At 38.3% G+C, this 25,657-nt stretch overlaps 1 protein-coding gene across 2 annotated transcripts in view; it reads left to right on the plus strand.

The window, feature by feature from the left end:
• usp7 (ubiquitin specific peptidase 7 (herpes virus-associated)) overlaps nt 1-24,936 on the plus strand; it is a 29,266-nt gene extending 4,330 nt beyond the window's left edge. The window contains exons 2-31 of one of the 2 annotated variants that reach the window (XM_014030818.1): nt 1,398-1,502; nt 1,599-1,797; nt 4,744-4,882; nt 5,089-5,177; nt 5,268-5,376; nt 5,564-5,694; nt 5,945-5,999; nt 6,084-6,164; nt 6,444-6,534; nt 6,683-6,765; nt 7,050-7,159; nt 7,589-7,745; nt 8,955-9,099; nt 9,233-9,363; nt 11,980-12,114; nt 13,840-13,941; nt 14,212-14,317; nt 14,926-15,018; nt 15,109-15,176; nt 15,337-15,437; nt 16,474-16,627; nt 16,796-16,863; nt 17,471-17,579; nt 18,639-18,716; nt 18,827-18,927; nt 19,563-19,662; nt 19,907-20,026; nt 20,115-20,186; nt 23,369-23,459; nt 24,251-24,936. In XM_014030818.1, the coding sequence (XP_013886272.1) occupies nt 1,398-1,502; nt 1,599-1,797; nt 4,744-4,882; nt 5,089-5,177; nt 5,268-5,376; nt 5,564-5,694; nt 5,945-5,999; nt 6,084-6,164; nt 6,444-6,534; nt 6,683-6,765; nt 7,050-7,159; nt 7,589-7,745; nt 8,955-9,099; nt 9,233-9,363; nt 11,980-12,114; nt 13,840-13,941; nt 14,212-14,317; nt 14,926-15,018; nt 15,109-15,176; nt 15,337-15,437; nt 16,474-16,627; nt 16,796-16,863; nt 17,471-17,579; nt 18,639-18,716; nt 18,827-18,927; nt 19,563-19,662; nt 19,907-20,026; nt 20,115-20,186; nt 23,369-23,459; nt 24,251-24,357 (3,230 nt within the window). In that variant the 3' untranslated portion in view covers nt 24,358-24,936. The remainder of the gene's footprint in view (nt 1-1,397; nt 1,503-1,598; nt 1,798-4,743; nt 4,883-5,088; nt 5,178-5,267; nt 5,377-5,563; nt 5,695-5,944; nt 6,000-6,083; nt 6,165-6,443; nt 6,535-6,682; nt 6,766-7,049; nt 7,160-7,588; nt 7,746-8,954; nt 9,100-9,232; nt 9,364-11,979; nt 12,115-13,839; nt 13,942-14,211; nt 14,318-14,925; nt 15,019-15,108; nt 15,177-15,336; nt 15,438-16,473; nt 16,628-16,795; nt 16,864-17,470; nt 17,580-18,638; nt 18,717-18,826; nt 18,928-19,562; nt 19,663-19,906; nt 20,027-20,114; nt 20,187-23,368; nt 23,460-24,250) is intronic. The other variant, XM_014030819.1, reaches the window with a different exon arrangement.
• The last annotated feature ends 721 nt before the right edge of the window (nt 24,937-25,657 follow it).

Genomic DNA, 25,657 nt, shown 5'->3' on the forward strand with positions numbered 1-25,657 from the left:
ACTATTAGCAAATCTTTCATGCAAGTGGTGAACCCTGCAGAAGGGAGCAGCTGGGGAAAAACACACCACCACAAACCAAGCTCTGACTTTTGTGGTTTTCAGTGCTGCATCCATGGGTAGGCACTTAATAGATTTTAGGATGGACTGACAAACAGTGGGCGGGACTAAGTTCAGTTCACTCCAGTCGGTGGTGTAATCCACTTGGGGGAATCAAGGTCAGTTTCTTAAAGGAAGTGATAGGTACTCTTACCTGGCGATTAGTACACACAGCTCAGTGCTGACTGTGTTAGCGTAGCGCACAAACCTGAACAGAGAAGTCTACAAAACTCTCATCAGAGAAGAGATGCAACATGTTGGTGACCTGTCTGATTCATTTCCGTCATTACTCAAACGCCTGTCCTCTGCGGCGTCACGGTCTTCATCACAGGATCGCTGCAGATTGTGCTCGCCCCCTGAAGTCGGGCCTAAAGCCTCTCCGACTCTGTCATTAGTGTGTTTGGATGAATGTGACGAGTTGTCTCATTCGCCTGGGATAATTGTTGTCATCTGCATGCGTCTGTTTTGTTTGAATGATGAGTTTCAGCTTAATCCAAAATTTGATCCATAATTATCTAGCCTCTTGTTGCCCTCTGATTTTTATACACACTCCTTCCCTTTTTGCAGGCTTCACTCGGTACACACACTGTCAGGGAAATGCTTGTTTGGCTGTCTTAGCAGAGCTTTCACGGATGGCTGTAGAAAAGTGGACAGGAAACTCCCATTTTATTGAATATCATTTAGGCACCGCTAGGGTTGGGCATAATCGTATCGTGTGCAATTAATCGTCAGAAAAACATTAATCGATCACTTTTTGGCACTTGATGATTAATACGATTACTGCCATCAGGCAGACTGACTGGAGTTTACTACGGTCAGTCTGCTCGTTGCTCCTGTCCGCTTCAAATATGATAAACATTAAAAATAAAGTTCTGTAATTTATTTATCTATCAACACAATTTAAAATATAATGTATAGCATGAAGTCTGTAATTTTCACACAATTTGGAACAATTTTTTACAAATAACAAATCTTTCCCACTAAACTGGGCATGTGACTAAGAAATAAGGGTGTCCAGGGACTCCAGGGGATTAATCATCGAATCAATCGTTATCGGCTAAATACCACAATTAATCGTGATTAATTTTTTTTTAGCTAATATTGCCCAACCCTAGGCACCTCTTTTATTTCTGGATGAATATTGTTGGAGGAAGGTTTTTGACTCTAGACCTGCTCATGTCTTGAGATTCAGAATCTTCAGTCAGCTTTAGTTCAGTTGAAATAAGTACTTCAAGTTTCCATCAGTGTTTAAACACAGGTATTTATGAAGTTTTGTCATAATGTTTGCCCTTCCTTTACAGCTGGGGACACAGATGATCCTCCAAGAATCCCAGCTAACCCAGTGATCAATGGTAACGTGGCCATGGCAGATGGACACAACAACACAGAAGAGGACATGGAGGACGGTCAGGAGATAGATGCTCCAACAAAATGTACAATTTATTTAAAAAAAAAAAGAAAAACTAGAAATGTACCAATTTTCCTGTCCTTTTTTGCCTCAGACACCAGCTGGCGATCTGAGGCGACATTCCGGTTTGTGGTGGAACGCTTCAGTCGCCTGAGCGAGTCTGTTCTCAGCCCGGCCTGCTTCGTCCGGAACCTGCCCTGGAAGATAATGGTGATGCCGCGGTTCTATCCTGACCGGCCTCACCAGAAGAGCGTTGGCTTCTTCCTGCAGTGCAACGCCGAGTCTGACTCCACGTACGTGATTCTGTGAATGAAAACAAAACAAAGACGATGTGTTAACAACTAGGGATGCACGATAACTTATTTTAAGATCCGATAACTTTCTCCTTCTAATGGCCGATAACCGATAACATGCCAGGAGAGACGAGTCAAAAATGGGTAAGATCATTACATAAATAAACACCAAAACCAAATGACGCTGTAAATTATACTATTTGTAAAAAACTCTTAGCAAACAAACATTTCTCAAATTATATCAAACAAAACGATTTCTCAAATGGCCATTTTTTAAAATAAGGCATATTAATTATAAAAAAGACCTTTAACATTGATCTCAGATTTAAACAAAAGACAAAAAGTCATTCCACAAATTCAAAACAGATAATGCACTAACACAAGATAGGGTGAACGGCTGTTTGTCATCGTTTCCATCATTAAAGTGCTTGAGATCTGTGTCCTCTCTGGCAATTTTATTGGATTTGTCAAAAGCTTCAGCAATGATTTAAGTCCCGATGAGTTCTTGAATGCTAGCTTGTTGTTGTTAGCATTTTTAGCAGACGGACTCTGTGCTGCATTCAGGACATAATGGACATTACATGTTCTCAAATCGGGAGTAGTTGTTCCGATGTTTATAATTAAAATGTTTGTGTGTAACATACGTGGTTAATTGGTAAAATATTAATAATTCTTAAAATGACTGGTTGTTTTTCAGCACAGAGTATTCTAATTATTGTCCGAGTGAGAAAGTATTTTTTTCTGATGCAACTTCAACGTTGCTCGGGTCGTGCCGGACAGGAAGCGGCTTAAACAAAAAGGATAAAAATAAACACGCATTCTCATCTCTGCGCTGGCAAACATATGTTATCGGTTCTGTTTGTTATGAAATCGGACTCATAACTATCGTGCACCCCTGTTAACAACCAATTAAAAAATGAAAGAGTGGCACTGATTTGTTGGTTGAAAGGTTTTGTTGTAGTCCAAAAACTGCAGGATGTTCAGCATCAATAATGAAATGCTGCCACAAAGCATCTTAAAATCATTTTACAAAATTAATGTTGATCTGTTTGCATAGAAGTTAAATTTATCCACAGTCAAGCGATTATCACAGTGTATATTTTGACCATTGTCCTGCATTAATTTAAGACTGGATTTAATCATAGAGCTCAGTAGGAAGAAAAGTGTTTGTTCTCAACAGACATTTAAATCTTTTGTTTGCTATAAAATCTCATATATTCATCTCTTGGTGAATGTTGGCTGAAATACCAGATTAGTTCTCTATAGTGCTGTACCAAACGATTATTTTCTAACCGATTAATCTAACGATTATTTTTTCGATAAATCGATTATTCTAACAACAAATCTAAAAGTTATTCTGATGTGAGTGCACTGGATGTTTAAAATGTTTTCATCAAATTAACAAGAACAGTTCTTTAATATTGTAATATTTTCTTTAATAGTTTTTCATGGACACAAAATATGCACTCTAGAGTCAATTCTTTAACAAAAAAAGCTTAAAAGATTTAACATCAACATAAAATCTCAACCAAAGCATATAAAATTCAACTAAAAGAAATATAGTGCAAGATGTTAATCTAACAAATGAACTAAATCATGCAAAATTCAAGTCACTCTCTGGAAAACCTATAATAAACATATAAACATTTATTTATTATTTTTTATTTAACATATTTCTCAATATATAAAAATTAACAAATATCAAGACAACGTCCAACTCTTTGTATTGTAACATCAGTTGTGTAACTTATTTCTTTATGGTGAAAACTGTTGAAAACAACAAGACTGTTTTGTCTTATTGCACAAATTAATATCCAGCTCCACATGTTTCTGTTGATGTCATTTCCCCACTAGAAACATTGTGTGATGGAGGTCCATGGAAGGCAAATAAGTTTAAGAGGATGCAGTTAAAATAAATAAAAGGTATATAAGCTACGTTTTGAACATCCAGAACACGTCCAACACTTGTTGGCTGCTTGTGCTCTTTAGGTCAGACGTGTGTCGGGAAGCTCCTCTGTTGTTTGAGACGCTGGGGGAACCGTCTGATGGGGGAACGTGGCTCGACCTAACACCGGTCTCTGTTTAATGGTGGATGAAATAAAGAAAGTGGCGGTACTTTTATTTACTTTGAGCAAGAGAACGTCATGCTCACAAGATAATTAATCCACCAGATAATTCAGAGGCGGTCTGTTCGGTAAATTTTACTCCAGGAGCTGCGAGTCTTGTTTTCAAGCTTCAGACTGAACTGAAGCAGTGGCTGCTGACGTCATTACACTCTTGCGTGATGCTGCGTTCAGGACAAGCATGGAAAACTCACCACTCTTATGCCAATACGGTCTCAATGATGCTTTTAGGTACCGAAATGGAATTGCATGAACATTCACGTGGTGGTTATGTAACACAGCCAATCGATAATAAAAAATCTGCATCGACAAATTTACATAATCGACGTCATCGATTATTTCAACTAATCGGTGCAGCCCTACTTGTGATGTCCACGGCCTACCCCAGTTACCACTACTGTGCATGCGTGTCAAGGACAGAAAGGCAAATGTGACAGTGGAAGGTGTCAAAGCAGTTTAGAGAGAAAAACAAAGTAAAGAACAGAAAAAAACGATTAATCGATTATTAAATTAGTCGATTAATCGGTGCAGCCCTAGTTCTTTTACATTCAACTCGAAGCACAAATACCCGTATAGATCAGCTTTTTATCGTTTTGCTTCATTTTAATGACACAATGTAGAAATTTTGGGCATTTTAAATGTGAATGCTATTTGTCAAAACTTAAATTTTCTAAAATGTTTCAGTTATTTAGAGACATTTGGAGAAAAAGTAAGGGATTTTTGAAAGTCAGAAAAAAAATCTAATTTTTACAAAAATAGTTCATATTTGACTTTCTCCTCAGTGTTTAGAAATGAAAGCATTTTAAATGTCATCTCTTTTCAGGTCATGGTCTTGCCACGCTCAAGCCATGCTGAAAATCATCAACTACAAAGACGACGAGAAGTCGTTCAGCCGCAGGATCAGTCACCTGTTCTTCCACAAAGAGAATGATTGGGGCTTCTCCAATTTCATGTCGTGGAGTGTAAGTATGCAAACATACCAAAATTGGAGATGGTGTTTTTAAAATTGCATTACCCAAAAAAAAAAAAAAATTGCATTACCAAAATATTCACATTTCTTTTACCATTTGCACCTTTTTGTTCAGACGCCTTTCTTGGCATTTGGCTGTTAAAATGTAAAAATAAAGAATTGATGAGACGAACAGCTTGACCTATTTTTATATTTCAGGATGTGACTGACCCAGAGAGGGGCTTCATCGATGACGACAAAGTCACATTTGAAGTCTACGTCCAGGCAGACGCCCCACATGGAGTGGCGTATGTCGTCTTCTTTCTGTGACCAGTTACAAAATGTAAAGGCATTTAAAGAAACCAAACTAACAATATAATTGTTTTCCCTTTAACCAGCTGGGACTCGAAGAAACACACAGGCTATGTTGGGTTAAAGAACCAGGGAGCAACTTGTTACATGAACAGCCTGCTACAGACACTCTTCTTCACTAACCAATTACGACGGGTACGCTTTTCTTTTTATTTAAATCATGGTTTTGAGCACTAGGCTGATCCAGCTTTAAATTTCTGGCATAATTCTATCCAAACTGGTTCAAAACATAATTATTGTCATCATTTCATAGTGAATGGTTAGTAACTGTAGGACGTTGTTTTCTAAAGTGGTCATGTTGATGTGGACCCTGTGTTCTCAGGCGGTGTACATGATGCCTACAGAAGGGGACGACTCATCGAAGAGCGTTCCTCTGGCGCTGCAGAGGGTTTTTTATGAGCTTCAACACAGCGACAAACCTGTTGGCACCAAGAAACTCACAAAGTCCTTTGGGTAGGTTTTTTTAAAGTTCTAAACAGATTGATACTAAAATAAAAACAAATGTTGCACAACAAAGGAAAGAATGTGATGTTTGTTCAATGTGGTTTTTTAATTCTGAATCGTTTTTGTCTCGACAAAGACCAAAACCTTCATACCTCTAGAAATAATAAAACGTTGAAGTATTTTTTTGTTGCTTTGAAAGATGCAATTTCTCTTCATTCAAAGCTCAGATCTGTATATTTTAGCTGCTTGTTGTCTGCAGGTGGGAAACACTAGATAGCTTCATGCAACATGATGTACAAGAGCTGTGCAGAGTGGTGAGTGCTCTCATTGGATTTTTAGTAATGTGCACCGATCTGTGCTGAATAAATTCTGACACACAATGTGGGTGTGTGTTCCAGCTCCTGGACAACGTGGAGAACAAAATGAAGGGCACTTGTGTTGAAGGAACCATTCCTAAACTATTCAGAGGAAAGATGGTGGTATGTTTTCACTCGTCTTTTTTCACAAATCTACAAAAAAATGCATCATAAATAGACATTTGCAGACTCAAGTTCAGTCATGTTTGTATAACTTGCATCACTTTTATAGGTTCTGTGAACACAGTGACATTAACTTAGCTTGGCACAAAATATAACATTGGTTGTCCATCTTCTGCCTTAAAATAGATGACGGGTAAAAAAAGACCTAACCCTCTGAGAAATCTCAATTTGAACTGCCTAGAACTGTGCACTCTAACATGTGTTTGTGTTTCTTTCTAGTCTTATATCCAGTGTAAGCATGTGGACTACCGGTCTGAACGAATAGAGGACTACTATGACATCCAGCTTAGCATAAAGGGAAAGAAGAACAGTGAGTAGCAAAAACAACTTGATAGTTTTTATCATTGGTAAAATTTAGCTTTTTTTAACTTTTAAGTTAATCATTATTTAGACTACTTGTTGTTTGGCATTTCAGTGTAAAGGATTTCTTAATATTTGTTTCGTCTGCCTGTTTTCAGTTTTTGAGTCGTTTAAAGATTATGTTGCTACTGAACAGTTAGACGGAGACAACAAATACGATGCAGGAGAACATGGTCTTCAGGTGAGTGTTCTCCTTCATCAGGAGATTTTATTGATTTATTTTGCCTTCATATAGATTTTATTGTGTTGCTATGATTTTTACACCAGTTTAAACACAGAATTGCAGTAAAATCTTATTGTTAAAATAGTCATGAAACCTATACTTGAAGACGTAAATTGTTTATAGTTTCTTCAGGCTGAAATAATCACATTAAATTTAATGTGATTTGTGTGTTTCTTTTTTTTTTTTTTTAATCCAAGCTGAATTAAGTAAAATTTGGCCCAACGTGTGTGTTTGTGTTGCAGGAAGCAGAAAAGGGTGTGAAGTTTCTCACTTTCCCTCCAATCCTTCACCTGCAGCTGATGAGGTTCATGTATGACCCACAGACTGACCAAAATATCAAGATTAATGACAGGTAGAACAAACACAGCTTCAACCTTCCACTTCTGACTTCTTTTACTTTTCTTAATGTTACTTTTGCGTTACTTCCATTGAAGTAGACCATTCCTCGTCACATGCTGCAGCAGAGGTTGTTGCTTGGATCTAATTTTAGAGCGTCTGCTCTATATTGGCGTAGGTGAAAGGTGTAGCATATTTTCAGAAACGGCTCCTGGGTTTGAGCGGAGTAAAACATCTGACATCCTGCCATGTGATGATGGACTCAAATACTTGTTGACCCTGTTTTTACTTCAAGTCATTAAATGGATTCACTGAAATTTAAGGCCTTAAATGTTCTGTTGGAATTAGTTTTCAAGAAAAAGGAGATGCCAGAGTCATTTATCAGGGAAATACATTAGAGTAGCATGTGGAACCATATAACCTTATCATTCTGTCTCCTCAACAGGTTTGAGTTTCCAGACCAGTTACCTCTGGATGAGTTCCTTCAGAAGCCAGACTCCAAGGACCCAGCCAACTACATACTACATGCAGTGTTGGTACACAGCGGGGACAACCATGGCGGCCACTACGTCGTTTATCTTAATCCTAAAGGAGACGGCAAAGTGAGTCTTACAGATGATATTGGAAGCATTTTTTTAAAGACAATTTTCATGAAATAGAATTTCATTTGGCAACTGGAGTTCAATTTGCTTCTGTATGACCTTCTTGTAAGTTTAATGTTATAAATCACTTGTTTAAAATGTTCAAAAAACTGAAGTTATTAACCCAAAACATGAAATTATTACCTCCGCCCAGGGCGAGGTAATTTTTTTCAGTCGTGTCTGTCTGTCTGTCGTTCTGTCTGTGGACAACATTACTCAAAAACTTGTGGACGGATTGTCATGACATTTTTACCACATATGGGTACTGGGCCAAGGAACACACCTTTAAATTTTGGTGATGTTCCGGATCACGATGCGGATACAGGAAWTTTTTTTCTTTTAACACTCTGAGATCAGCAAAGCTGTGATGCTTTCACAGGGCTTCTGTAAAAAAAACACTGAGCTGGATTGGACAGCACGGACTTCAAACTTTATAAAAGTAATGTTAAAACCACATTTAATGATGAATAATTTTTTGCCATAATGTGCGCATTTTTACACATTTGGTGCGCATTTAGAGAAAGTTTTGTGACCAGGAAGTGCGTGACTGCACCATGAAACCTATTTTTCCCATTTCCTCAAACAAACCACATTTCCGAAACAACCAATCAAAACAGTTTGTCTCTACTAGGCTTGTAAACAGASAGCTGACGGGCCTCAAAGTTTGGAGATGGGGGAGCCAGGAAGCACTTTATAAAYAGAGTCAAACCATTACAAACTCATACAAGGGGATAAAACAGACGTTTTGCACGGTGAAATGTGACTGATGAAAACTTAGGAGCTTAATCTGACACCAGTTTGACGATGAATAACGTTGGGTGACGAGTCTGACTTTTTTTTTTTTCTCACATTGGTCTCCACCGAGAAGAAATTCCATGCATACTGCCTGCTTAAATGTTTGCTACGTCAGAACTTCATCAGCAAATGTGTTTCCATCTCTGCTTTTGCGCATTAACTCTACTACAGGATGGGGGAAATTGGTCTTGGCGGAGGTTTGCACTCAGAGTGCTTCTAGTTTAAAGATTAAATCCAGCTTCAGCTAACGTTAAAAGCTGAGAGTCTTGAAATAAAATGTATTCTTCCTCATTCTGGTTCGTCTCTTTTAGCTGTTTCACAGAGCAGGATGAGAACTTTCCCCTCTTCATTCATTTTCTCATTTTTCTTCTGCAGTGGTGTAAGTTTGATGATGATGTAGTGTCACGATGCACCAAGGAAGAGGCCATAGAACACAACTACGGWGGGCACGATGACGACCTCTCAGTCCGCCACTGCACTAACGCATATATGTTGGTTTATATCCGTGAGTCCAAGCTGAGTAAGTAACACGCTCCTCCTTTCTACTTAACACTACAGCTAATATTGCTTTTAGAATTTCATCCAGACCTGGTAGCAGGCACTTCAGGTCTGTTAGCATCCACTTCTCACTTGTACCATGATCTCTAACTCAGGTGAGGTGCTGCAGCCCATGACTGATGTGGACATCCCTCAGCAGTTGGTGGAGCGTCTGCAGGAGGAGAAGAGAGTGGAGGCACAAAAGAGGAAGGAACGCCAAGAGGCTCACCTCTACATGCAGGTCCAGGTAGGAAACCAGGGACAGGGTTCCTTTCAGAGATTCTTAAAAGGCATTGAATTCATCAATCCAAAAATGAGGCCTTAGTTTGCCGTAAATGTCTTAAAAATATTAACACAGTTTTTTTTAATAATTTACCAAAAGCTTCTTGCAACTAGTTGTTTTGTGTTAAAATAAACATTTGGGTAAAATATTGACTGGGTTTTTTTCCATTTGTGTTTATTGTGAAGTTGGCCTTAAATTTAATTTCACGTGGTATTAAAGAGGTCTTAAATTGAACTCTTTGAGCTGTAGGAACCCTGCAGAGAGGTTTTCTTGTTTCGATGTTTGCAGTGCAGAAACATCACCTTAATAAGTTTATGATGTCATGAAATTTGTAGGATCTCTCTTAATTTTGACTTCAAAGTATGAACTTTACTTTTCAAAATAAAAACGTTGGACACTGATGCACCAGCATTAGTTTGGACGATTTAACCCTATCGTGTTAAATCCAGGTCTTTTTAGGAATTTATTTGCTCCAACACACCTGATTTAATAGTTGAATTCCCTCATCAGCACACCAAGTTCAGCACAGGCCTGTTTATTTAACACACATTTATTTAAATCGTTTGTTGAAGCAGAGAACTCTATTGAGGACCAGAATTGGATGCCACTGATTTAACTCTTAGATGACTAGTTGAGCATAATAAGCACCACCTCAGAACCAAACATTACTACAGCTTGAAAACACATTGTTTATAGAAACAGTTATTTTTACAGTATCCTATTAAAAAAAACTGAAAAGTGTGTTAACTGTCAGTAAAGTCTGTGTTGGGCAAAGTTGCGGTGTCATTCCTGCTCATCCTCCATTTTCCTGATAAATCACCTGAGCATTTATATCTGTAGACTACAGATAGAAATGCTCTAATGGCACTACAGTAGTGCCATTAGAGAAAAAGCCTAGTAAGATATTTTGTATGTTGAGAAACTTTTGTACTCCTAACCTCAGTAACCTCAGAGAATACAGCCAGTGATAGGGTTGCCTGATCCCTGAAGGGCCACTTAGTCATAAGTCTAATAAATTACATCTATTTCACAGTTAGGAGCACACTGAGGCGATGAAGGGTCCAGTGGCCTTCTTCACGAGATTAACGACCTCACTTGCTCGTCACTACTCAGCATTTGTATCTGCAGTGTTTTATTAACCCAGAACAGCCTGACTTCAGACTAAATTGCCTATATGATGAATCTTTTCAATCTGTGAACAAACAAATTAGGAAAATGAATTAGGATTATTTGAAAAATAATTAAAAACAGAAACATTTTGTTTGCTGAGTGTTTGTGGTTTATTGGCTGCATGTGATCTTTTGGAATTAATATTAAAAAAGATTAGGGTACGCATTCTTTGCACTGTAGATGAGAGGGAAGGGTGGGTGCCTGGCTAGGTCTCCCCTAAATAAGTTCAAAGGAAATAAATAGGAGTGTGTTAAGATGGGAACATACTCGCTCCGACGCCGACGGGTCGACGCACGGTCACGTGGTTGTTCGGCAGTCGTTTTCGCACAGACCTTTCATAGTCCCTACGACACCCCCGTGCCGAATTCGGGAAACCCCCCCTCCCTGAAACACATGTCACTGCATGGAGTTCCCCCACAACAGCCGATAATGCAGGGGAAAAAAGTCAGATTTGTCACTCACCTGACGTATTTATCCACATCTGTCCTGATTAAAAAGCTCCACAGTTTCAGATTCCTCCGTGCCTGTTTATCTGTTATGTCTGTTTATCTCCATTCATGAGTTTTTCACGGTTTGACTGTCTTTATAAAACTCTGCTTCCTGGTCGGCTCGGGGAGTGAGTCGGGTTTTTTTTTTTCTTTGTTTTTTTTTTTTAACCGAGTGGTTGAAGTAAATGCAGCGCATAGCGCTGTCAGCACAAACACGCATGAGTTTTTCTCGGTTTGTCTATCTTTAAAACTGCTCAAAACAGTCTGCTCTAGTCAGAAGCGAGTTTTTGTTTTTTTCTTCAGCTGTGTCCGTCCGAGCGCTTTCAGTTCAGACCAATCACACATTACCGTCGACAAGGGAGGGGGGTCAAAAAGTTCTGCCGGGGTCTTGTGCCAAAAGGGGCTGTCGACACGACGCTGCGAAGCCCGGTGATGTAATTTTTGTCATTAAACTGCGACAACCCGTGCTGACGTCGGCAGTTCGCAAGGAGTATGTTTCCAGCTTTACTCTGACCACTGAGCTTGTTACGTACTCATCTCAGACTCCCAGATAGCACTAACGTGAATGTGTGTTAGTGCTGTTTATTAGTTCACCTGTTAGTGTGCTGTGATGCTGTAATTCTGTGATAGAAATGCAGGTTTGTTGGAAATTATGTTTGGGATACAAGGAAAGTGACCTTTAAATCAATGGTGTTTTTTTTTTTTTTTTTTGGTTCTTTTATGGAGGCATTGCTCATCTGTGATAAGGTAGTAAAAGTGATGTTTTAAACGGCAGATGCTGTTTTGCATTTCAGCCTGTCTGAGATAAGGTTTAGTTATTGAGGGTTGTTAAAAATAAGTACAAAAAATATCAACTTGAGACAGTTGGTGTAGACATTTACAATCAATTATGAAGGTTGTCTYTTTTCCTTCCTTTGGCTAGATGGTGACAGAGGACCAGTTCTGTGGGCATCAGGGCAATGACATGTACGACGAGGAGAAAGTCAAGTACACGGTCTTCAAGGTCCTGAAAAGTTCCACTTTGCAAGAGTTTGTCCAGAACCTCTCCCAGACCATGGTGAGTGACTCAAGTCAGTGAGACATGAAGAACCTGTGAAGTTTGTTGTTGTTTATCGACACACAACTATTGTTTTTACCCAAGTAGACTTCAGAAGTTAAACATGTTTTCAGAACTGTCTTCACACACAAACTAGAAAACTGCTAAAAAGAAGGGTTGTTGATCTTCCTGTTTGTCTTGATGTAGATTCCAAGCTGCCAGACAACAGAACAGAACAAACATTTATTTTTATTTACACACATTTTCCTCCTGTTTGATCAGCAACAACCTGTCAAATAGGCTTGGGCGGTATGAAGGTATTTTGTTGCTCTGCGGCATCAAAATAGGGTGACGGTGTGTAAAAATTAGGACAGTATGGCTACGTTCACACTGCAGGTCTTAATGCTCAGTTCCGATTTTTTTTAAAAATCCGATCTTTTTGTGTGAACGTTCACATTACATTTTAAATGTGACCTGCATCAGACCCGTGTGTGAACGCTACACAGCACTGATGTGACACGCATGCGCAGTAAAAGACGTGACGTCTCTTCAGCCGGCTTGTTTGTTTACAGAGCTAGCATGATGCTACATTTTGCACATCGAATCGGAGGTTGTTGTTTAATCAGAGCCGATTAAATAATTATCTGACCTGCTTCTTTAGTTCAGTGTTTATATCTGAACCTGCCTCTGACCAGGATGCTCCAGTTTTTTTTTTTTTTTAACGAAACAACGAGCTGGAAAAAAGTARCGACCGAGTAGCTAACTTTAGGATCGATACTCTCCGCGACCCAGGCTGGACATCGTTATTATCAAACTATCTACATGGAAAATGGAAAGTAAAAAGATGAAGCAACTGGACTTGTGTTTTGGAGTTGTAAACACACGGAGCTGCAGATTTAAACAGCGAGACTTGAGGTTAGTGTCTTATCGATCCTTCACCTCCTCCTCCTGATGAAAAAGTCAGATGGAATGTGACATGAGCGTTCACACTGCAGTCACTTTGAAAACATCAGATATATATCCGATTTAAAACCACATACTGAAACGGCCTGGGTCGGATTTGAAAAAATCGGATTTGTCTCATTCAGACTGTCATAAAAAAATCGGATATGAGTCAGATGGGTCAAAAAAAATCGGATTTGGGTCGGATTTGCCTGCAGTGTGAACGTAGCCTATGAGTCACGTGAGTTGAAGCACAACATTTTCACAAGGCTGCTATGAAAACTGGGACACAAACATTCTAGACTGTTTCAGAAGATGCCCCATAACATTACTGATGTGTTCTGACCAGGATGGGGGACATCCCTGTTTGTCGCTCCTCTTAACCTCCAAGCAAGGTTAGTGGCAGTTACGGTACTCACAGGCTCCCGAAAAGATCGGCCGTCTGGTGCTGACTGACTGACAGCTTCATGGACCAACCAGCTGCGAGTTTAAGTCAAAGAGTGGGACTTCTTTTGGATTGAAACTTTACTTTCTTTTTTTTTTTCGAGACCCGCAAGCTCCTTGCTACAGACAAGACAATGACTATAAACTTTGTAAGCACAAAGARGTTCCTCGCTTAATTATTAATTACTCAAAATGCCACAGACACCCCCACCCCTGGTAATACCATATACCGCAGTACCGCTCAACCCTACTGTCAGACTGTATGATACGCTCAGTTTAAATCGTGCTTAGTTGTTTTATCAAGATTTTGTTGTTTTGTTGGGTTTTGTAAAATCAACCGGTGTTTCCTTGGTCCTGCAGGGTTTCCCTCAGGACCAGATGAGGCTGTGGCCCATGCAGGCCCGCAGCAATGGCACCAAGCGACCCGCCATGCTCGACTACGAGGCTGATTGCAACAAGTCGGTATGTGTGTGTGTTGTTTTATCTCTCTTATTTTATTCTTCAGAYAGCAGTTTGTGTAGATATTTTGATCAAGTTTTATTTTAAGTCACATTCTCTTGTCATTCCTGTTATTAGGTTTTCAATAAATAATTCTGTCTAGCACATTCATTTAGCTTGTCTCCAGTAAGATGTTTGTTTTAGAGCAAGAACAAATACAAGTTTATATTCTGTCTCTTTTAAAAATGCTAGTCATCACACATTTTCAAATATCTGTGTGCTTTTATGTTTTAGATGATTGACTTGAGTGACAACGAGAACCCCTGGACAATATTTTTGGAGACTGTGGATCCAGAGATGGCGGCCAGCGGGGCCACATTACCTAAGTTCGACAAAGACCGTGAGTCCGACACATCAGCGCTCATCATATGTAACGATCTTAGGCATGTTTTCAAACGACGTCTTGGTTTAAAAGTAATTGTTAAAGTTATCAGTTACTCAAAAGATATAAAGAGATAATTGTTGTGGTGTGGCATAAGGATCCTATCAAATAGAAAGCTACGTGTTATTTAGCAATTCTTGCAAAAACAAATTTCTTTCTTTATTCACTCAGATTATTTTTTTCTTGATGTGTGACAAGGTGCAATCGTGTTCCACATGGCCKTAATGAAAACTTTACATATCTTCCCTTCAGCTGATAAGTGAAAGACTGCAAACCTCTAAATATGTCTGCATGTTTTTTTTAATACAATGTTAAAAATGCTTCTACTGTTTTTACACTAATTATAAAAAAGATAAAATTCTATCACAGCTTTCATGTGGAACTTTCCAAAATTACACCAAAATGTGTTTTCTGTGAGGCATTAGTAAAAAAAAAGTTTTTGCATCTTTATTTTTAGTCTTATGGAGCCAGACTTGTTACATTTTCCATCATCTCCACTTCCTGGCTTCTTTTGCCATTGCTTTAAAATGTCCACCATAACTATGATTTTTTTTTTTTTGTTTCAGATGATGTCATGTTGTTCTTAAAGATGTATGACCCAAAAACCAGGAGCTTAAATTATTGTGGACATATCTACACACCTATATCCTGCAAAATAAGTAAGTCTTTGCTTAAAAGTATTGTTGAGATGAAACAAATGTGTGAAAGTTTGTGAAGTACTCAAATAATTGTCCTCTTGCTGCAACCAGGAGACTTGCTGCCGGTCATGTGTGAGAGAGCAGGGTTTCAGCAGGAAACTAGCCTTATCCTCTATGAGGTAATTTATTGTTGTGGCACCTGATTTTAGACTGATCTTTGTCTCGTTTGTTTCTTCACATTCTCAGGTTGTTCTCTCGACACACAAGCTCTGATTCTCCGTTTCACCAGAAAACTGTAAATCTGTTCAGGCTTTAACTCTTTCTCCTCTGACTCTTTAGGAAGTAAAGCCCAATCTAACYGAGCGGATACAGGACTATGATGTCTCTCTGGACAAGGCCCTGGATGAGCTCATGGACGGGGACATAATTGTCTTCCAGAAGTAAGTTTTGGCTCGTGCATTCAGTTATAATTTTTGGAATGAGAGGCAATTTACAATATATTTCACAATTAAGAGATTAGGTGTTTAAAACATTTTCTTCTCTGTTCAGAACAACACAGGTGTTCAGGTTTCCTAGGCACAAAATAAAAAATAAAAAAAATATTATTAGGGCTGCACAATATATTGCAAATTTGTGGTCATCACAATAATAGTGAGAGTGATGGTTTAGATCAGTGGTTCTCAAACTTTTCTGCTTTTCATCAACAAAATACCAGCAGCAGAGACCTGCCCCCAACTGTTTTTGGGTGTTAAACATGATATCAGGTCATATAAACAAGGGCATAGTAACAATATTCATTATGCTACTTTTATCCATTTTAGCCAAACTAAACTCACTCAACAACTAAGGCAAAAAAATTGTTGTTTGTCATCATTTTTAAGTGTAATTAATTCTGAACATTTTGTAAGACCTCAATGTTTTGAGACCAAATTGTGGGTCCCAACCCCAACTTTGGAAACCACTGGTTTAGATGATGATAATAAAAGCTAGGGGTGCTTAAAATGTTGCAATATTAGTACAGATCTAGACATTGCAATCATAAATATTATCAAACATTGTCACTAAGCTTTTTTTTTATATCATGCAGCTCTAAAAAAAAAATTTTTTTTTTGATCCAACGTGATTTTATAGGTTTGGATAAAATTTAAAAAAAATTGTTCCAGATTGCACATCTGAAGGTATTTTATAGAAACTTACAAAACATCCAAACAATTGCTGAAACAATAGAAGCTGTCTCATTGTGTATTAAAGTTAAGCATCATCATTGTAATGTTCACTTTTGATTCAGTCAAAATTGGCTATAAATTTGACAGGAAAATCAATCATTTCAGTCAAATGTTCAAATTGTGAGGACATGCTGCATGTCAGCTCTAAAAAGGTTCCTTGTGCTTTAACTGTGGTCATCATCCACTTTGAACATTTTTTTATTGTCAGTCATTGTTTTGATCATATTAACCACCTCCTCCAAACGCACAGGGACGACCCAGAGAACGACAGCAGTGAGCTGCCTACGGCGAAGGACTATTTCCGGGATCTCTACCATCGGGTTGACGTCATTTTCTGTGACAAAACCATCCACAACGACCCTGGCTTTGTGGTCACGCTCTCAAACCGCATGAACTATTTTCAGGTGCGTTACAAGTCATTTTTAAAACAACACTTAAACTTAACCTTAGTTTGTCTCAAAATCTCAGCTCTGATGTTCAAGTCTTTTCTGTTTTTTTCATCATTTAAATCACTTGTCAGATTAAATCTGWTGGTGGTGATAACCTGCGTGATGTTTCTGGGTGTTTGTCAGGTGGCCAAAACCGTCGCTCAGAGGTTGAACACAGATCCAATGCTGCTGCAGTTCTTCAAGTCACAGGGGTAGGAGCCTTGTCTCATCCACACTCACAGTAACTGCATGCAGACACTGAATCATGTACCGTATTTATTCATGTATAATATGATCTCGAGTATAATACGATCATCATTTTTTGAGCTTACAAAGCGTAAAAATCTAATTAAAAATAACCTATGAATAACACTATCCCCCCACTTTATGATTTTTAGGATTAAATTTCTAGTATCATACATGAATAAATACAGTAATTATTAATAATAAGTTGTTCTGATCAGGATTTTGTTGCATTTTATATAAAAAAGTAAAGGATTGTTCAAGATTCTATCTTTAAATAAGCTTTTGTGTTTTTTAAGCTGCTCTAATCTTACAGTGAAAGTTACAGGTCTGCTTTTATCTGAATCTTATCACAAAATTTAGTAGAAATGTTGTGTAACCTGTCCCCCCTCCACCTGTCTCTTTGTTTTCCTCTTCCTCTTCCCTCTCTCCCTTTTTCACATCCTCTTTTTTCGTTCTCCCCTCACTTGGCCTGCTTTCTCTCCTCTCACTCCATCTTGCCCTCTGTTTCCCCTCTCCTGTCACTCGTCCTTCCCTTGGTTGTCCTCCCCCCCTGCCTGGTGGTGTGGTGGCCAGGTACAGGGACGGTCCAGGGAATCCTCTCAGACACAACTACGATGGGACACTGCGAGACCTGCTGCAATTCTTCAAACCTCGGCAGCCCAAGAAACTTTATTATCAGCAGGTAGGAACAGCTAGAAAACCATAAGATCTCTGCAATGAGCTTTGATGAAGACAAGCTTATAATATTATTATGCAAGATCATTTTTCTTTTCCTACATCTTCAGCCACTCAGTCATTGTCTGATTTGGTTTGTATTTGTGGAGCAAATATTGATATTTCTACTATAATTGAGTGATTAGTTTGTTTTCATTCCAAATAAATCAGTAAATTAGCAGTAATTAACCTTCAGAATCAGTTAAAAGGTTTTCTTTGGAGCTTAAATTTTTATGTTTGAAGGTTTTTGTAGTAAAATTACAGTTTCCTTGAGGGAAATTCCCTAAAGGATTGATGAAGTTTTTATGTAATTAAAGTTGCTGTTGTGGCCACAGTTCAGTCAGAAAAACAAAACTTGTCAGCTAAAATCAATCTGATCACAGGAGGTGTTTTTGTTTTTTCTTTTCTGGTGTTCATGTTGGGTGGGAGCTAAATTTTACTTTTAGATGCTTTCAAATATCAAAAATGAATTTTAATGATAATCTGTGCCTTTTTTTTTTTTTTTTTTTTTTTTGGAGAGTCAGTTTTATCTGCAGTATTTTGTTCCAGTAGAGTTAACGTAGATACCTGTAGTTGAATTTTTTGCAGTAAAGCTGTTTTCACCCCCTTTTTTTGTTACTTTTCTTGGCTGAAATAGRTGAAGTGATCAGGATTGTTTTCTAGTCAAAGGTTTGATTTTTTTATTATTTTTATTTGGTGGTGTTCTCAGGGTTTAGTTAGTGTTTATTATTAGTTTTTGTGCACTCTATCATTAAACGTGAACATTTATAATCTGTTCTGTAAAATAAGCCACCGGCATTTGAGTTTCAAGAAAACTGAATTGCATCAATAATCCCATCATATCCCTCTGAGCTGTAATTGAATCACGGAGCACCTAAAGATTCCCGCCCTCGGCTCATTTACTGTAAACGTGTGCTCTGCAGGGCGAAGCGTGAACACATGATCGGACCTGAGGACTCGGCCATCAAACTGACTTAACATTTTCAAAGCCAAACGTTTGGTTTTGTTTTCTCTCCTGTGTCCACAGTTAAAGATGAAGATAACAGATTTTGAGAACAGGAGGAGTTTTAAATCCATATGGCTCAACAGCCAGTTCAGAGAGGAGGTAAAACACTTTGTGACACAACATAATCAGCTCATGAGCTGTGAATTAGTCAAAGACAATGAAAATGAAAAATATGTTTAGARATAGTTGGCTAAATGTTTGACTTGCAGGAGATCACCCTCTACCCTGACAAACACGGCTGTGTGAGGGACCTTTTGGAAGAATGTAAAAAGGCGGTGGAGCTGTCAGAAAACGGCTCTGAGAAGCTCAGGTACCTTCACCTGCTTCATTAAATGCATCTTGTGCAAAATTTAAAATAAAAAAATACAATATGTCCCTGATGGAAATTCAAAGGATTGCCAAATCATAAACACATGAAACTCATTCAATTAAAAAAGCAGTTGTGTGTTCACAATAACCAACATYTTGAACTCGTTTAATATACTAATAATAAGTATTTTAGTCAAAACTCAGRGGTTTGACCTCACTCTAGCAGAAATAATTAAATTGGTGCTCAACTGAACTTTTTCAGTATAATTTGGGATTTTAAGTACATGTTTTACTGCAACTTTAGATTTTTTTCATGTTTACAGTAGAAAACAAAAACGTTCAGTAAAACCTTTTAAAGTTTAGCTTTGGTGTCGACTTGAATCAGTGCAGACTTTTAATGTGAAGCTTTAAATCTCATCAGATGTAAACGATTTCTGTCTTTGAGCCACATAGAATCATGTTTTATTGTTTGCAGTTTTTTCAGTCCAAACAGAACCTGAACAACTTCCTCACATTTAAAAAAAAAAACTTTTGTTTGTGACTTTAAGTCTTTTCTCTGCTGATAAATTTGTAGATTCTTGTTATCCTCTGTAACGTGTCGCTGTGGTTTGAACCCTCTCCTGTCTTTGCCTGCAGGCTGTTAGAGATAGTAAGCTATAAAATCATCGGGGTTCACCAGGAGGACGAGCTGCTAGAATGTTTATCTCCTGCTGCCAGTCGCACCTTCAGAATAGAGGTACGTGTGTATTTTTGTAGTCCGTCTTTTTTTAAGTGTATTTTTAGCAGCTTTACCTCTCCACTGTAACGTCAGCCTGAAACTTTTGAGCATTTGGCTTTTTAAACATCTGATTTTTGCTGCTTTGGAACTTAAAATATTCCATCTGTTGGACCTCCTGTGCTGCTCGCATCATGTTGTTATTTCACTTTTGTTTGTAAGTCTTTTCTGTAACTGTTTCTTTTCTATTCTTTCTTTTCTTTAGGAGATTCCTTTGGACCAGGTGGACTTGGACAAGGACACTGAAATGTTAATCCCTGTTGCTCACTTCCATAAGGAAGTCTTTGGCACCTTTGGGATTCCCTTTTTGCTCAAGATCCGACAGGTGTGTAGACACATAAAGGTCTGATCGTTTGTCTGGTTCGTTTCCTCCTTTATTCACACCCGCTCCTTCACACCCCCTCCTCCTGCAGGGTGAGCCGTTTAGGGAGGTCATGAGGAGGATCCAGACCATGCTGGACATCCAGGAGAAAGAATTTGAGAAGGTACGCATTATTCTTTGAACCTTCTTTGTTTTACTAAATGTTTTTTTTTTTGTTCTGTTTAGGTGAATTTGACTAAAACCTAATAGAGAGGAAAATGCTTTAGCTTTAATATCATAGTTTTGAACACAGTGTAAAAGAAGCATCACCCCCACCCTGTCCTCCTCCTTTCCTCAGCTGTGAGTTTATTTCCTCCTGTCAGTCTGTCAGCGGCGGTGCTGGGAACGCTGCACAGACCTGCAGAAAGCTGGYGCCTGACAGCTCAGCTTTCTGTTTTCTGTCAGACAGAAGCAGCAGAATCCCACAAACTGAGCAGAGCTCTCCTCTCAGTTTGAAAAAGTTCATAAAAACTCATTCATTCCTCATTTTAGCTCTATTTGTTTATTTTGCTGTGCAAGCAGAAAAACCTTTTGTAACCAAGACATCCAAGACATTAGACGTGTGCACTAAATTTATTAACTTGGTTTCAGACAGTAAAATATTTTTGTCTGTTTTGATTTCTGGTCATTTTTAAACCTTTTCGATTAAAGCTGTTCTCTTTTCTGTGTAGCCACCATGACTGCAGTTGTTTCCTGTGTCTTGTATAATTAATGAAATGGGTTTCACTTTCAATCTTAAATTTGTGACCTACCAAATACTAGGGTTGTCCCGATCTGATATTGATATCGGATATCMGTCCAATATCAGCCAAAAKACGAGCATAGGATTTTATCGGCCTGCATAAAAAATGTCCCATATAAGCAGTCAAATCCAGCAGTCAACTGACTCAGCTCCAGCGTTTCTATCCAGCAGCGCTTGGATCCAGCATGCAGAGGCCACGTGATCACAACAACATGCTGCGCTAACAAAGTAGCAAGAAGTAGGAGCGATGTCGGCAGGACTTTCTATTTTCATCAAAAACAGAGTTGAAGCTAAGTGCAAAGTTTTCACGCAAGAGTTTTCCTTGGGGGAACAGAACCGTGTACGTTTTAAACTGGAGCGACAACCACTCTTGACCCGCTTAAAGGGATCCATGATTAGTTGTAACATTAGACTTTATTTGATAAACATATATTTTAACTGTAAAATAAAGTGTAAACATGCTGTAGGCTGTTTTAGTTTTGTAAATTTTTAAAAAATATTTTAACACTGACAGAACCATTTTATTTACAAGCAAAGCATTCTGGGTAAATGATGACGTGGATAGGTTCTCGGTGTGAGCGAGCTACATCCACCCTGAAGGTTAATCTTGGACAATATCTGATGATCGACTCTTAAATGAAACCAGAGAGCGTTGACAGAGAGGAGAAGGTAGAAATGACTCAGCCTGGAACTGAAAATATAGATGGAGGACAACAGAGCTGCTTCATGGAAGAAGAACCTCAGCTTAGCCTGTTAGCCTTTGGGCTAGCACCGGCGCTATATTGCCTTATTTGTGGTATTATCTGATATCTTATCTGGTTTCTTGTTGATGGTCCGGTATGGTGATAATTGTTGTTGTTCTTTTTTGCTATAATTTGATGTTGTCACATAGCAACATACTGTTTTGTGTTTTTGATGCGTGTACCTCCTGCTGCTACTGCACCTGAATTTCCCTGCGCGGGACAATAAAGGCTGTTTCTATTCTTCTATTCTATGTATTAGCTCGGCGCTAGCGCGACAAACTACCAAGCTAAACTGAGGTCCTCCATCCATATTTTCAGTTACAGGCCGAGTCATTTCTACAACTAATCAGGGATCCCTTTAAAGACACGTCCCAGAGGCGTTTCTGGTCCCCACCTGTTGTTTTGCTCCTCKGCATGGCTGCCTAAAAACGCTGCAGGATTTGTCAAACATGCATGAATGAGTCYYAGCAAGYCTTTGGMCATGTTTTTTGAGAGTATCACATTATTACATGATATAAAACTCAAAGTTGATTTTACATGATGTTGTGCCTTTAATCTGTTTACACACTTGTTTTAGTGAAGATTAAGTGCAATGATTGTGTTGCTTTGGGCACAGTCAGTAAAACTAGCTGTGGACTTTATGTTCTGTACAAAGTTAAATGTGGGGTGTTGTTTTGTCCCCACCTTCAGTTATTCCCAGCATYAAGCAGCACAAGGCTGACGGTAAAAAATAATAATAAATAACTGTAGTGATTTTGAATAGCTATTTTACACTTTAAAAGTACATTTTGTWATTGTTATGTTTTATTTTCAGGGTATTATAATTTATTTTACTTATTKAATTGTATTATGTTCTTCAGTTTAAAATYTATGTGATCCYTTGGTTAAAAATAAATGGGTCAGTTTTTCTCATACCTACTCTTTTTCACTGTTTGACTTGATCAAGACTTTTGATAGAAGATTTCACACTACAAAATAGGTAAAAGTGTGTGATTCYTACTGATATAGTATAGGGTCAACATCAGTATCGGACAGTTCTCAAAGTTGCAATATTGGTATCGTATCAGYAGTGAAAAAGTCYTATCGGGACATCCCTACCAAGTACTCAGAGCAGTTTTAGGATCAGGCTGTTTGAAATCCTTTCTGTCCTGCTCACCCAGCGTTAACCCGACCACAGCTGCTGTTCACTGAGAGCAGCAGCACATCCAGAAGTTTACAAAGTCCTGTTTCCTGTCTGAGTTTCAGTGGAGAGAAGCTGAATGGTTGAAATAATCCTCCTCCTCTCACTCTGTCAGAGCAGAAACCTTACAGGGAGCATGAGAAGACAGTTCTGCAGCTCAGTCTTTGAAATGATGGCAGCTGTCTGCATTTGTGAAACTTGATTTTTGTTTTGTTTTTTGTTCTTTTTGCCTCCCCACTGCTGAAAAACAAGTAATGTTTTTTACCTGTGTTGGTTTGTTAGCTGTGTTAGCTAAATATCTCAAAAAACCAGTGGATGTACAACTTTTGGAGTTGACACGAGTCACCACAGCTACACCTTGTATTAGTAGCTGCAGTAGTAAGACTGCTCATTACTTTTAGATCATTTTAACACTGCTATACATTGATTTTATTTTTACATTTCCCTTCTTTAAAAACATTTTATTTTGCATCGTAACATAGTTTTATGAAAAAGTTGGTCACCAAACTGATAGGAAAGCAATCTTGTGATTCAGTGAATTCACAAAAGTCCTTAAATATGTTTGTTCAGACTGATCTGCTGTTGGGTAAATCATGATTTAATGTTTCTTACAGCTGAGTTGAGTTTTTGTTTGTTCACAGTTTAAGTTTGCGATTGTGATGATGGGCCGACATCAGTACATCAATGAAGACGAGTATGAGGTCAACCTGAAGGACTTTGAACCACAGCCAGGTATTTACTGACCCTACAGCTAATATTACAGACCCTGCAACTGAGACAAACACTGCAACGTGTAATAATAATAATAATAATAATAAGCCACATTTAGTTTTAAGTTAAAACAGGTTGGTATAGACATGTCAATAGAAGGCTGCTTTAATTAAAAGCTCAAACTTTTAGTTTAGTTACACATTAATGATCTTAAAGTTTTACTTGTAGGACTATAATAATAATTTGTTTGGAGATTGAAGAGTCTGTAAAAATATTTTTCAGAAAATGCTCTTTTATTTTGTAAAACAATCTGAGCTCTTTAAACAGATTTGCCAACCAGTGATTTCATCACTGATTATAAAAAATAATTGAACATAGTCAATGTGAGATTTTGCTTTAGGTTAATCAATGTTTTAGGGTTCGATTTTTGAGATACTTTGAGTTTAGGGTTGCAGTTATAAAAAAAAAGCCAAAAAAATAGTGAAAATAACTGCAATAAATGTATTGTTAACGATTGTWTTTAGACACTGAAAACTGAACAAAATCAACTACAAAGTCTGGAAATGTCAGTCTGGGAYATTATGAATATGTAAATGAAAAAATGCACAAGAGCCCTGGTTCATAAATTAGTTTGAGCTAAAGCTGTAAACAGAAATTTATTAGATATTGTCTGACTCCTGTTCTATCACGCTGTCAGATTTTTAGTTTTTGAAACAATTTTGTAAAGAAAAGTTATTTTTAAAAACTATCAGGACTAAATGATGTTGTCTGGATCGTAGTTTAACAGCCTGCTGATGGTGTCTCCTCCACAGGTAACATGTCCCACCCGCGCCCCTGGCTTGGCTTGGATCATTTCAACAAAGCTCCAAAGAGAGGTCGCTACACATACCTGGAGAAAGCAATCAAGATCCACAACTAAAGCAGCCCACCCTTCCTCTTTCGTCCTCATCGTCCTCAAATCCCGCTCCGCCTTGCCCTCTCCTTCCTACTTTAACAAACCATAACCACAGACRGTAACCAACCGTGTGTGTGTGTTTGTGTGAAAGGCTGTTTGGGCGTGTGCTTGTATGTGTGTGTGTCCATCACTGTTAACACCCACCTGGACAGCTCTGCACTGGCACCACGTCTTCAGAGAAACGGGATCTCGCTGCAGCTGACGGATTATTCTTCAACCACAAAAAAACTGCACCAACCACCTCCCGACTTGATTTTGTTGTACATTTTATAGGTTTTTTTTGTTTGTTTGTTTTTTCCTTTTATCCGTCTCCCTCAGTGTTTGGAGGCTGTTCGGTCATCTGCTCTTTTTTTTCCCCCCTGGCTTTTCTACCTGTTCACTGCCTGCTTTTTGTTGCCTGACTGGAAGTGGGAGACATGAAATTAGATTTTAAGCTGAAAGAAGTAACGAGGGAATACTTTGTGTCTTTTCCCTTGTTATTCACTTTTTGTTTTCCATGAGTTTAGGATTTTTTTTTTTAATAAAGATCTTTTTAAAGAGGAATCCTGATGTGTGCAGCATTTGATGAGAGTGTTGGGGAGGACTGAAGAGGGGCCCTGYTGGTGTAAGATTATTTTTTCTGGTGTTTTTTCAGAAGTGGTTTCAAGCTCTTCAAGGTCTCATAGTTTCCTCTCCCATCCTATAGAACAACAAAAAACAGTATTTCCAAGTTTACACCGTTCTTTCTCAGTTTGGTTGGAGGAAAACAAAAGTACATTTGTTCCTTTTATGCAGATCTTGTATAATAAAATAAAAAAAATATCTGCAAAACAGCATCTGTTCAAAATAAATGGAGAAAAAAAAAACGATTTGTCTGTATTTCATCTTGAAAGTTGACACTTAAAGGCTTCTCAGGACTGGCAAATGTACACTTTAGCTGTGATTTGCTTAGTGGTTCTATTATTAGAAACATGCACAAAGTCTGCCCCCTCATAACTTTAGTTTTGCTTTTTTTTTTTAAATTTAAATCCAAATACACCCACAAGCTTCCACCTGCTGACTCTGTTGCCTCCATGTGGTTGGGAGCACCTGCGTCGTTCTTGAGCTGCAGGCGTTTGGAACCAAAACCAGCAAAGTAAAACTAAAAAAACGACAAAAAAAAAAAAGCCCTAAGATTTTATTTTGTTTTGTTTTGAAGCAGAGATGGCATGCGTCCCTTAGCTGGCTCTGTACAAACATTTAAGAATTGTATATTTAAAGAAATATGAACATGTAAAATTTAAGA

The sequence above is a fragment of the Austrofundulus limnaeus genome, unplaced genomic scaffold (assembly GCF_001266775.1).
Source record: "Austrofundulus limnaeus strain Quisiro unplaced genomic scaffold, Austrofundulus_limnaeus-1.0 Scaffold1121, whole genome shotgun sequence".
Lineage (NCBI taxonomy): Eukaryota > Metazoa > Chordata > Actinopteri > Cyprinodontiformes > Rivulidae > Austrofundulus > Austrofundulus limnaeus.